At 35.8% G+C, this 13,930-nt stretch overlaps 2 protein-coding genes across 2 annotated transcripts in view; both read left to right on the top strand.

Moving 5' to 3' along the window:
- Nucleotides 1-869, top strand: part of LOC137620322 (cuticle protein AMP1A-like) — a 1,187-nt gene extending 318 nt beyond the window's left edge. The window contains exons 2-3 of the mRNA XM_068350555.1: nt 1-202; nt 403-869. The exon at nt 1-202 is cut by the window's left edge and continues 73 nt beyond it. Coding sequence (XP_068206656.1) covers nt 1-202; nt 403-652 — 452 coding nt within the window. The 3' untranslated portion in view covers nt 653-869. The remainder of the gene's footprint in view (nt 203-402) is intronic.
- Nucleotides 870-10,340: 9,471 nt separating this feature from the next.
- Nucleotides 10,341-11,489, top strand: LOC137620321 (cuticle protein AMP1A-like). The gene is made up of 3 exons (XM_068350554.1): nt 10,341-10,414; nt 10,610-10,884; nt 11,089-11,489. Exons 1-3 carry the CDS (start codon nt 10,406-10,408, stop codon nt 11,336-11,338), a joined length of 534 nt encoding a protein of 177 aa, XP_068206655.1. The 5' UTR covers nt 10,341-10,405; the 3' UTR covers nt 11,339-11,489.
- The last annotated feature ends 2,441 nt before the right edge of the window (nt 11,490-13,930 follow it).

Genomic DNA, 13,930 nt, shown 5'->3' with positions numbered 1-13,930 from the left:
CTTCTTACGGAGCCCCTGCTGCCTCCAACAGAGCTGCCATTGAAGTCGTTCTGCCACCAGTAGCTATCTTGAGGGACGACCGAACCCAGGATGAGTTTGGAAGCTTCAGTGTCGATTTTGAGGCTGACAATGGAATCGTCTTCTCCCAATCTGGGTCTGCAAATGGGCCAGAAGACTCAGTTGTCAAGTCTGGAGTTTACGCGTAAGTTTTCTAAGAGATTCATCTCATCTTATATTTTTTTCTTTTATCTTTTAAGAAATATATTGATAGTATTTTGCTTGATTCACCAGAGAACTCTCTCTCTCTCTCTCTCTCTCTCTCTCTCTCTCTCTCTCTCTCTCTCTCTCCCAAGTATTGAATAACTAATTCAAGTTTTAATACTCTACTCATTTTCCATAAAGATACACTGCTCCTGACGGCACTTTCGTCGAAGTAAAATATGTCGCCGACGAGAACGGTTATCAGCCCCAGTCCGACCTGCTGCCAGTGGCTCCCGAATTCCCCCACCCAATTCCCCAGTTCGTCCTCGACCAGATCGCTAAGGCTGCTGAAGAAGACGCTGCCGCAGCACGTGAAGCGGCCTCTTCCCGAAGCAACTCTTATGCTCCTCCCCCTCCACCGCCATCAACTGGGTATGGAGCCCCGCAGTAGAGATTCAAATACATTCCTTGACCTTTTATTTCAAAACAATTCCAAACAGAGCGATCGCCAATCTAGTTTCGTTAAGGTCATTAAGCGAAACATAATTATGGGATCGATCACATAAGGATGCGTTTTCGTTGTGATATTTCCATTATTTATTTTTTTCATCAACAATTAAGCAGCTCACTATGTACATAGTATATAATATCCATTATACATATAAATTATGAAATAAATTTATGCATATACGTTTGTTTTAATTTCAATCAATTGAAAACTTTAATATAATCGTAATCTGATAATTTTATGTTAAGAACAAACAGTAACTGGATCCGACATTCAGTGTTTCAGGTTGCCTATATTGTTTCATTTTTTCCTTGTTTTTCTTTCGTCCAATCTTCAGTGAAAATATACTCAAAAATATTACAAGAGAAAAGAGTTAAGCGATTATTAAGGCACCCGTTGAGATACTACTGCTAAGGAGTTATTGGATCCTTTTACTGGCCAAAAAGTACTTCATTGGATCCATTCTCTGGTTACGGCACGTTTTTTCTTTGCCTACGCATAAACCGAATAGTTTGGCCTATTCTTTACAGATTCTCCTCTGTTCTCATACACTTGACAACACTGAGATCACCAATAAATTCTTGTTTACTCAAGAGGTTAAATACTGCACTAAAACCACTTTCCTCTTGGTAAGGGTAAAAGAAACTCTTTAGCTATGGAATGTAGCTCTTCTAGGAGAAGGACACTCCAAAACCAAACCATTGATTTCTAATCTTCGATGGAGCCATAACCTATAGACCATGGTCTTCCACTGTCTTGTGGTAGAGTTCTCTTGCTTGGGAGTATTTAAACCAAAGAGTTGTATTTCCAGGAAATCCAAAGCGTGATCTACGATGTTCCTTAATTATAAACGAGAGACAAACAACCATTAGTAACCTTCTGTTTCATTAAGCATGTGTCCTCACTTTAGTTTATTCTTCGGTTACCTTACCTGTTTTCCTCACCTAAGGTAAAATTGCGGAAATGTCTGAGAATCAGTTCTTAACAAATTTGAAATATCTACAATAACATAAAAATAGCAATGAAACCTTTCTCCGGAAGATAACAAAAAGAACTATTTTTTAAATTCCAGGTAAGAAATCAGCAACATAGCATATTTCCTTAATCAAATGGTTAATCTTTGTGTTGTTATAAAGTTACTTTGACTTTTAACTAACAAGGTCTTTTTTTTTACAAAGTTTTATTACTAACTCGAATTATCCTGTTTCTTTTTGTTTCTATTTTTTTATGACGTCCAGTACCTATCCTACGAAAGTCCTTTCAATTTCCAACGTAAATATATATATTCGTAATATTTAAAGTTCGCACTTTTTTATTTTATCCTCTTCCTTCACACCTCTGATTTCGTGAGGATTTTAAGAGCATTATTTTGGGTTGGTATTCTTTACCTTTGAATATTTTGAGCCGTCATATCATCACGTACATTATTTTATCCACGTGGGTTGCATACCGCTTTGAACACTGTAAAATTGAGATTGTCCAATGCACAATTTAACTCGTATAAGCAAAGAGCTAACCTTATTTAAGTTTAATTATTTCATAATATGCTTCAGATTTTTATCAAGATGATAGGAAATAAATTGTCAAACTTTATGGTTCTGGAAAATTCCAAAATAAACACATGCTTTACAGAAATGAGCCTACAAATATAGTAGCATCAGCGATAGAAAAATTGTGTTTGATATTAAAGGGGTATTGAAGGAGTTGACAGAAGTTTTAAGCATATTATATGTATATACATATAAATATATATATATATATATATATATATATATATATATATATGCATATATATATATATATATATATATATATATATATATGTATATATGTGTATATACATACATATATATATATGTATATCTATACATTTATATATATGATAAATTTCGCACCTTTAAACGTATTTTTCCTATTTCAAATAAGCCATATATTTTAATAGATTAGTACACACGCACACACACATTATATATATATATATATATATATATATATATATATATATATATATATATATATCCATATATATATAATTATATATACATTAATATATATATATATATATATATATATATATATCTATATATATATATATATATATATATATATATATATATATATATATATATGCGTGTGTGTATATCAAATAAGACACATATTTCAATACGTTAAAGTCTGGATTCTCTCAACGACCTCGGAATCAGAGCACCAGGCAAAATCACTCAAAGTCTATAGTATCTGACCGGCCGGGTTTCGAACCCTGGTCCAGGATACTTGCATGACAGTGACCTTACCACTTAGCCACGAAAAAAGTGGTAAGGACACTGTCACACAAGTATCCTGGACCAGAGTTTGAAACCCGGCCGGTCAGATACTACTATAGTCTGAGTGATTGTGCCTTGTGCCCTGATCCCGAAGTTTTTATGAGAATCCAGACTTCAATATATTAAAATATATGGCTTATTTGATATACACACACGCAAATATATATATATATATATATATATATATATATATATATATATCTATCTATATATATATATATATATATATATATACAGTGTATATATATATATATATATATATATATATATATATATATATATATATATATATATATATATATATATATATATTGAAATCAAAATTGAAAGCAGCAGTGGTTGACAGGGCATTCTGTGCGTTGAAGAAGGCCCCTTCTCGAAAGGGACCTCACTTCAGGTCTTTTGGCTTGTACTTGAGGGAGGCATAGAAGGGGGTGATGGCTGGCAGGAATCGGTGATAATAGTTGATCATGGCCAAGAATTCTTGCCCTTCTTTGACGGTGGAGGGTGTGGAGAAGTTCTGAATCGCTACTATCTTCTAAGGTAAGGAGAGTAGACTCCTTGAGGAGTGATGCAGTGTTGTCTGCATGTTCAGATGCCTGTAAACACCCCCCCCCTCCCCCAAAGGGTGCAGGGAGCCATATTTTTTTACGACGATGTGTAAGGATTATGACCACGGGCTTGAGGCCTTTTGGCAAAGACCCATTTCTTCTATTTTTAAAAACGTTTGTTTAGTGGCATCCAAACGATCTTGTGCCAGACGCCTGAATCTGACAAGCGCTGGGGTCCCCGTCGTCTTGATATGGTTATGAATACTGTGGTTGGTGTCTGTCAAAGTTCTGGATGGAAGACTTCCGTGTATGATGTAAGAAGGTGAGCTGATTTGGAGAGCTATGTCGGATGGGGTGGGTTGAAGAGGTGTCAATGATTACATGTTGGCATTGACTAACCGTCTGTGAGCAAAATCAATCAGGAGGTCGAAAGAGGAGGGGAAATGTGCACCGAGGCCTCGCAATGTGATGTCGGCAACGAGAAACTTCTAATGATATTTGGTGCTCCCAAACAATAATGTTAGTGTCTCCTACCAATGGGTAAGGATTTCAGATCCTTTGAAACGTACAAAACAGACGTCAGAAGGCTTAGAATGACCTTGTTGTGTCCTGGAGAATGGCCTTGGTATAAGAGAATGGCAAGAACCAGCGTCTACCAAAAACTGCACAGCCATGCCTGCATAATGTAAAAAGAAAAGATTAGTGATAAGGGAGGCCACCGTCACAAGTGATGACATACTTACAAAATTTATGGCCACTGAAAACTGTTCACACATTTCTTCACAGCAGTCCCAAATCTGGAGTGGTAGTAGCATAACTGTGGCCGATGGGCATCAGTAAGTATCTGAAGAGGTCGTGGGTTGGAGCATGAATGAGGGGCGGCTAATGTGAGTGGTGGGGGGCTTTGTCGGCACTCAGACATGTCACGGTACAGTCGTCAGCTCTGGTCACTGTTGAATAGTTGGTCTCTTCGTCAGGAGTGGAGGCGTTGATGAAGGTCTTGAAGGTGTTGAAGTGGCTTTCCATAAGGGTGTCGAATTTGGTCATCAGGTCCTTCAGGTGCAAAACATCGACATCAAGAATGGTGACGTGTATAGGTTCGGGTAGGTGTCATACCTAAAGGGCAAGATATATGTTCATCTCTGGAGGGGAGCCGTCTACAGCAGGGTGCAGGCGAGCGATACTGATTATTTCTCTGAGGACGAATGAAGAGTTTTGGTCCCCCAACAACTGTTGAATGAGCTGAAAAAGCTTAGTGATACGGTTGGTTGGCGATGGTTAATAGTGATCCATGAGGTATGTTTTGATGGCGTTGTATGTTATTGGGGTGTTCCCCTGGTTGCAAAGCCAATTAGATATTTTTTAAAATGCCATCCTCAAGGATAGTTTTCAGGACATAGTCTGCTTTGCAGCTTGAGAGAGTCGCGCCCTTGATGCAAAACTGAACTTCAGCAGCTGGAACCAGGCAAATGCTTCTCCACTGGAGAAGGACTACAGTTTCATTGAGACGACAAGTGTCGAAGAGTCGGGTTCGGTGGGTGGCATTTTAACAAGTAGGGCACAGCAATGAGGGGGAAGGCGGGAGGGACCTGTTCCTCCAGCGATCACCAATTGTGCGAGTGGGAGGTTATGTTGTAACAGAGAGGCAAGAGGAATGCAACTAAACTTTATTAAACAGATATTTAGCTTATATACAAGCAATTGCGAGCAAGAACGTCAAAAAAATTCAAACAAAATATAACAAGAGTTAACAAGCTTACCCCGGTTGGGCTATTACCAGTGCAGGGAAGATGAAGCGTTAAGAAAAAAAGCTATACCGTAAAACACTTGCGGTATAACTTACTTTAGCATTGAAATTACCCAAAACAAATGTAAATTGAGTCTTATATTTTTTCATAGATATCTCCAGATCTTCATAAAAATTTCGAATATTTTCTCTATGGGATGTTGTTGGGGACATGTTTGAATGATCTTCAGTTTATAATTCTTATTTAGTTTGATAATTAATCCTGCAATTCTGTCATTAGTACTACAAAATACTTTTGTGTTACCTGCAAGATTTTCATTAATAACAACACCCACTCCATTTACTTTCATGTCCTAAGAAGCAAAACATATAGCCGTCTTTTAATTCTCTATAAGATTTCCAATTTCCTCTTATATCACTAAAGCCTATTATATCTCAATTTATTTATTTCAACTCTTCTGGTATCACAGAAAAATCCTCCCTACACAAGGTGTTGACTCGTTTGTTGCAAGGTGGCTTATTGCAGGCCAAAGATGTTTACATATGTATGTATATCTAATTGCATATGTGTCTATATATATATATATATACATATATATACATATATATATATATATATATATATATATATACATACATATATATATATATATATATATATATATATATACATATATATATATATATATATATATATATACATACATATATATATATATATATATATATATATATATATATATATATATATATATATGTGTGTGTGTGTGTGTGTGCGTGTGTGTGTGTGCGTGTGTGTATGTGTGTGCTTTAAAAACAACACGAAAGAGAGACGTTGCAAGTATGGAATATGGAAATGTATATCAGGTCAGTATAGAATAAAATGAAAGCTGGATTGGAGCTAATTTACATCGTCAGGCTAAGTAAAATAAAATGCATTCGTATTTGATTATTACTCTATCAACTTACATAACTTGAAAGAATAAAAAAGTTTATCTTTTCGGTGACTAATAAGTCATAGTCCTCATAATACAATGTCCCCTATTTTATGCCCATATTTGTACGTTATCCGGTCTCATATAACCTGATATGTATAACTGAAATCTTCATTTATCAAGGATGATAACTCCATGCATGTTGCAGGTGTGAAGTCCCTGCCGCTAAGGAAGTTATTGAGGGATGGCAGCTTCAAGGGCAAATTCTTTCCCTTTTCCTCAGGTGTTCCACTTAAGAGACAGAGCCTCACTCCTAATGGAATACATTACGGTTAACAGAATTCCTTTTGCCTTCTATATGATACTCTCCAATGTATTATGTGTAAGGCTACTCTGATTTAAACTCATAAACTGTCATAAAATGTTCAGATAATTGATGATGATGATGATGATGGTGATGGTTATGAATATGGTTATGGTTATGGTTATGGTTATTATTATTATTATTATTATTATTATTATTATTATTAGCTATGTTACGGTCCTAGTTCGAAAAGCAGGATGCTTTAAGCCTAAGGGCTCAAACAGAGAAAAATTATCCCAGTGAGGAAAGGAAATAAGGAAATAAACAATCAAGAAGGGAAGTAATGAACAATCATAATAAGATATTTCAAGAAAAGTAACATTAAAATAGATTTTTTGTATGTTCAACATAAAAAACATTCACTCTAACACTGAACTTTTAAAGTTAAACCGATTCAACTACCTGATTAAGAAGATCATTCCACTAACTGGTTACAGCTGGAATAATACTTCTTGAATAATGTGTAGTATTGAGCCTTATGGGGAGAAGGCTTGACTATAAGAATCATCTGCATACCTAGTATTATGAACATGATGGTACTATCTGGGAATATGTGAATGCAAAGGATGGGAAGAATTAGGAAAAATCTTATGCAAAATGCATAGAAAAAACTAACCAAACGCCGGTGATAGATATTTATATCTAGATCAGGAATAAGAAATTCAATAGACCACAAAGTTCCTACCCAAAAAATTAAGAAGAGATTCCGTAGCTAACAGGAGAACAATACTTGAAACAAGGTAGAAGGATAGAATCTTTAAAACTTCTTCAGAGTAGATTGATCATCGACAATCATAAAAGACTTTGTCAATTAGCCAATTTTTGTGCAATTGAAGAAGACACAGACCGAATATATTCATTAAAAGTAAATTTGTTATCAAGAATCACACATAATCAAAAGAGTCGAACAGATTTAAAGAATCATTATTAACGCTGTGATCCGGATGTTTAGGGGCCACTGTCCTCGACCTACTTACAATCATTTTGTTGGGGTTAAAATTCATTCACCATAATTTGCACTGGATCTCAATGGTTGGGGAAACCATAAATAGAGTAAAACATGTGATATGAACGCTAAACTGTTGTACGATGTCACTTTTAACTTGTTTCGGGAGTTTTAGCGTCCAAATACGAATATATATCTACAACCAGCCTTTATCGACAAATACCCTTCAATCTTCATCACAGGGGCTGTTGAAAAAGAAGGCTATCTTTCTTTACTAGTTTCATACAATACCTACCTTCCTTTATTATAAATATGGTAATATTACAGACAATTTTTAAAGTATGAACTAAAAGACTAGTCTGAGGTTTAAGAAAAATCGACTATATTTCACAGATATAAAAAGTCAACTTTACAGAAATATTAAAAACTATGGACAGAGTATTTCGAAGACGCATTCATTTCCATAATACATTCTCCAAAGCTTTGAGCACTACTGAGGCAGAACGACTAGTAATTTGAACGCAACATCTTTCTCTTTGGCCTAAAATTTCGACATCCGATCCCTCAGATCGTCCTCGGCCTCATGTCAAAGTTGCGAAATGAAGACGCTGTGCGAGGAGCATACAAACTCTCATCCTTGGAGTCATTTAGGGCTCTTCGTTATCGCCTCTGCCTCCCTCCTCCCCCTTCTATTTTATTGGAGATTTAAACATTGATAACTAAGAGGATTTGTATCAGGCATTGCTCAAGGAATTTTCATAGAGGTGCGTCTCCAACTACTTATGTCCTACCTATCAAACAGAATATCTAAATCTCAAAGCCAGCAGGTTTATTCTTTGAACTCTAACAGTTTCTGGTGATTACAAGATTCCCACTCTGCATTCTGCAATTTATTTTTATTGATGTGATATTTTCTATAATTTTTAGACCAATAATTGGAAATATATATCTCTATACAATCATTTCTTTCCTTGGCTTTTAAAGAGAATTCGGAAACTTATATTAGTTTTAAATGGCTTTGGTCCTTTACCACGTTCTTTGATTTTTTGTTAACATTATGATTTATCAACATTACGGTGCCACCAATTAAATCAATAGTTCTATTCAGGCATAAGGGTATATTTGAGACAATATATTATTATAATGATGTGTTTTGAAGAAAAGCGCTTAACTAGTGTTTGAAAATAACGTTTTATGTATATTTATATATATATATATATATATATATATATATATATATATATATATATATATATATATAAATATACATACATATATATATACATATATATATAGATAAATATATACAATATATGTGTGTGCGGGCGCAGGTGCGCATGTGTGTGTATGTGTATGCTATAACTATGTACCAGTTCATAGATATCTATATTCAACATACTATGAATGAGAAAGGGCTATGAGGTAATGCAGATCCTAACCCATAATCCTTTTTGAAAATGAACTGCATTATTATGCAAATTTCCCTCAGCTGTGGTTTAAATTCTATTTGATTTTAAAGGGTAATAATTTTCCCCAAGTAATAAAGCTATTTATGATCAAACACATCAATTGGATTTCTTAAGACGCTCTTGGTGAGGGGGGCGACTTGAAAAGAGTAAATATGTGTATTCAATGCATTTATTTCTCTTTCGGAAACATATTGAAATATGTCGTAGGCTTCATGCATGACTAAAAAATTGTGTAAACATGAAATAATAATGTAGTTAAAGATTATAAGATTCTCAAATCTAGTTTTGTAACTACGCTTATTATCTTTCATTTTGTCTTTGAGTTTTGAATAAGAATACAAAACCTTAAAGTTTATTTTCAACTATGACTTTAACATTTGAAATGAAACGTTTTTTTTTTTCTACTTAGATGCAAGGTTGCCAGTACACGAATATTAAACGACGGAAAAACATTATGCAAGGTAAAAATATGTAGAATTAGTAATCTTAAATGCTGCATTTGAAAGTATTTTTTTCTTTTGTTGAAATAAATAGCGTGATATAACCTAAAACATGGAGTTCTTAGTTGAACAATGTGATGTAGATTTTAAAAGTCAAAAATTTCTTTTAACTAATAGGTTCGTATTGGAACATTTGCAACATGAAATCACCATTTCTGTTGGAGTTTATTGCAAAATAGTAAGAAATAAATTTTTAATGATAAAATGTGATGATTGCTTGAGGGTACACTCGGGCACACTATCTTATTTCTCTCCCTCTTGGTTTTTCCTTAATTCTATAGTTTTATATATGAAAGATTTATTCTAATGTTTTTACTGCTCTTAAAATGTTTTATTTATTTCCTCTTACTTTCCTCACTGGGATATTTTCCTTGTTGGATTTATTGCATTCTGCTTTTCCAATTAGGGTTGTAGCTTAGCAATTAATAATAATAATAATAATAATAATAATAATAATAATAACAATAATAATAATAATAATAATAATAATTAGTTTGACAATTTGAAAATCCTAATTTTAAAAGAGCTAGTTTTTCTTATAAATATTCTGAAAGTAATTCCTAACCATATTTCATCCCTGACACAGTATCCTTTCAAAACATAAATCAACTTCTCTTGCAAAATAAACAGTAAACATTATTTCAAATGAAGAGTAAGGACATCTGGCTCATTAAAGGCTAACTAAAGGGTCACCGTGAGAAAGAAAGGAAAGCAGAATCCCCAAGGATACAGCCACTCCTCACCTCCTCCCACCCTCACTTCTGACGCCCAGGAAGAAGTAGATTGGTCAGCTGGCCATTTGCTATATAAACAGGCCTTGTAAAGTGCTCTGGTATCATTCTCACTCCGGAAAGACAAACATGAAGATTGTAAGGCTTACAAATACCTTTTGACGCTGTTACATTCTACCTGTCTATGCATCTCATTTTATGAATGATATTGTTGTTGTTTTTGTCGTTGTTGTTGAGCCCTATGACACACAACATAAAATCACAGTGCAATTAAAGATCAAATTAAGAATTCCATAAGATTTAGGACATTTTTTTTTCTCTCATTGTACACAGATATTAATCGTAGCTTTAGCAACCGTTGCTGTTGCTGACCAGCTGCCATCCTATGACCCTCCTACGCCTGCTCCTTCTTACGGAGCCCCTGCTGCCTCCAACAGAGCTGCCATTGAAGTCGTTCTGCCACCAGTAGCTATCTTGAGGGACGACCGAACCCAGGATGAGTTTGGAAGCTTCAGTGTTGACTTTGAGGCTGACAATGGAATCGTCTTCTCCCAGTCTGGGTCTCCAAATGGGCCAGAAGACTCAGTCGTCAAGTCTGGAGTTTACGCGTAAGTTTTCTAAGAGATCCATCTTTTCTTATTTGTTTTCTTTTAAGAAATATGCTGATATATTATGCTTGATTCACCAGAGGACTTCTCTCTCTCTCTCTCTCTCTCTCTCTCTCTCTCTCTCTCTCTCTCTCTCTCTCTCTCTCTCTCTCAAGTAATGAATTAGTTATTCAAGTTTTAATACTCTACTCATTTTCCATAAAGATACACTGCTCCTGACGGCACTTTCGTCGAAGTAAAATATGTCGCCGACGAGAACGGTTATCAGCCCCAGTCCGACCTGCTGCCAGTGGCTCCCGAATTCCCCCACCCAATTCCCCAGTTCGTCCTCGACCAGATCGCTAAGGCTGCTGAAGAAGACGCTGCCGCAGCACGTGAAGCGGCCTCTTCCCGAAGCAACTCTTATGCTCCTCCCCCTCCACCGCCATCAACTGGGTATGGAGCCCCGCAGTAGAGATTCAAACTTGTATTTCAAAACAATTCCAAACAGAGCGACCACCAATCTAGTTTAGTTAAGGTCATTAAGCGAAACATAATTATGGGAACGATCACATAAGGATGCGTTTTCGTTGTGATATTTCCATTATTTATTTTTTCATCAACCATTAAGCAGCTCACTATGTACATAGTATATAATATCCATTATACATATAAATTATGAAATAAATTTATGCATATACGTTTGTTTTAATTTCAATCAATTGAAAACTTTAATATAATCGTAATGTGATAATTTTATGTTAAGAACAAACAGTAACTGAATCCGACATTCAGTGTTTTAGGTTGGCTATATTGTTACATTTTTTCCTTGTTTCTCTTTCGTCCAATCTTCAGTGAAAATATACTGGAAAATATTACAAGACAAAAGAGGTTAGCGATTATTAAGGCACCCGTTGATATACTACCGCTATAGAGTTATAGGGTCCTTTGTCTGGCCACACAGTAGTTACCTTCCTTCTAGTAAGGGTAGAAGAGACTCTTTAGCTATGGCAAGCAGCTCTTCTAGGAGGACACTCCAAAATCAAACCATTGATCTCAAATCATCGATAGTGACATAGCCTCTACACCATGGTCTTCCACTGTCTTGTGGTAGAGTTCTCTTGCTTGGGGGTATTTAAACCAAAGAGTTGTATTTCCAGGAAATTCATGGTGTGGTCTACGATGTTCCTTAATTATAAACGAGAGACAAACAACAATTTGTACCCTTCTTTTCCATTAAATATGTGTCCTTACTTATGCCTTTCCTTCAGTTACCTTACCTGTTTTCCATACCTAAGGTAAAATTCAGGAAATGTGTGAATCAGAGTTCTCAACAAATTTGAAATATCTATAAGATAAAAAATAGCAACGAAAGCTGTCTCCTTAGGCCCTAAGGCTTAGGGTAACAAAAAGAAAAATTTTACAAATTCCAGGTAAGAAATAGTGGAGGCCACTGGAACAATATATGGCTTACGTACAAAATGTTTTGCCACTAAAAAATATTTACACATTTCTTCAAAGCTGGCCCGGCTGATCGGCGTCAGTAAGTGGCTGAAGAGGTTGTTGGTTGGAACATGAGCGAGGGGCTGCTTATGTGGGTGGTGAGCGGCTTTGTCGCTGCTCTGGCACGTCATGGGCCGGGCGTCAGTTCTGGTCACTGTTGAAAAATTGCTCTCTTCGTCAGGAGTGGAGGCATTGATGAAGGTCTTGAAGGTGTTGAAATGGCTCTCCATAATGGTGTCGATTTTGGTCATCAGGTTCTTCATAGGCAAAACATCGACATCAGGAATGGCGATGTATACATGGTCGGGTAGGTTTTATATCTACAGGGAATGATGTAAGTTCACGTCCCAAGGAGAGCCGTCTACGGCAGGGTGCAGGCGAGTGAAACTGATTATTTCTCTGAGGGCGAGCGAAGCCTTGTAGTCTTCCAACAGCTGGTGAAAAAGCTGAAAAAGGTTAGCGATACAGGCAATTGGCAATGGTTTATATTGCTCTAGGATGTATGTTTTGAGGGCGTCATATGCTATTGGGGTGTTCCCTTGGTCGCAAACCTAATCAAAGATTTCTGAGAATGCGGGGTTAGTTGTGACGACATAGTCTGCTTTGCTGCTTGGGCAACTCGCGCCCTTGATGCAAAACTGATCTTCGGCACGCTGAAACCAGGAAAGCGCTCCTCTGCTGGCAAAAGGCCACTTTTTCATTGTGATGGCATGTGTCAAAGAGTTAGCTTCGGTGGGTGTCATTGTAACAAGTAGGGCACAGCAGTGAGGGGGGGGAGCCGATACTCCAGCTGTCACCAATTGTGCCAGTGTGTTGTTATGTTGTAACAGAGGCAAGAGGAATGCAACTAAACTTTATTAAACAGACATCGAGCTTATATACCAGCAATTGCAAGCAAAAACGTCACAAAAATAAAAAAAAAATATCGTGAGTTAACCAGCTTAAGCCTATCATCAGTGCAAGGAATAGCAAGTGATAAGACAAAAAAAGAAATACCATTACAGTGTGCGAACGTCTATGAAACCCTTGCTGTACAACCTACTTTAGCATTGAAATCACCCATAACAAAATTAAGTCTTATGTTTTTTTTCGTAGATATCTCTAGACCTTCATAAAAAAGTTTAAATGTCTTCTTCTGTATGGGATGTTGTTGGGGACATATGTTTGAAAGATCTTCAGTTTATAATTTTTATTTAGTTTGATGATTAATTCTAGAAATCAATCACTAGTAATACAAAATTCCTCTGTGATACCTGCAAGATTTTCATTAATAAGAGAATCCACTCCATTTTCTTTCTATGTCCTCTGAAGCAAAACATATGGCCGTCTTTTAACTCTATATAAGATGGCAAAGTTTTTCTAATTTCAACAAAGCCTATTTCATCTCATTCTATTTCTTTCAGCTCTTCTGGTACCACAGCAAAATCTTCTCTAGAATCGTATATTGTATGGTTCAATTTCCAAAGATGTTTGCATTTGTATGTATATTTAATTGTTTATGTGTCTATATTATATATATATATATATATGTATATATATATATATATATATATATATATATATA

This window comes from Palaemon carinicauda, chromosome 26 (assembly GCF_036898095.1).
Source record: "Palaemon carinicauda isolate YSFRI2023 chromosome 26, ASM3689809v2, whole genome shotgun sequence".
NCBI lineage: Eukaryota > Metazoa > Arthropoda > Malacostraca > Decapoda > Palaemonidae > Palaemon > Palaemon carinicauda.
This window is presented reverse-complemented; position numbering and strand designations above follow the sequence as displayed.

Bases quoted from the DNA above. Each gene is read 5' to 3' on its own strand.
- LOC137620321 (XM_068350554.1), top strand. The intron at 10,885-11,088 runs GTAAGTTTTCTA...TTTTCCATAAAG, and splicing joins GTCAAGTCTGGAGTTTACGC to ATACACTGCTCCTGACGGCA.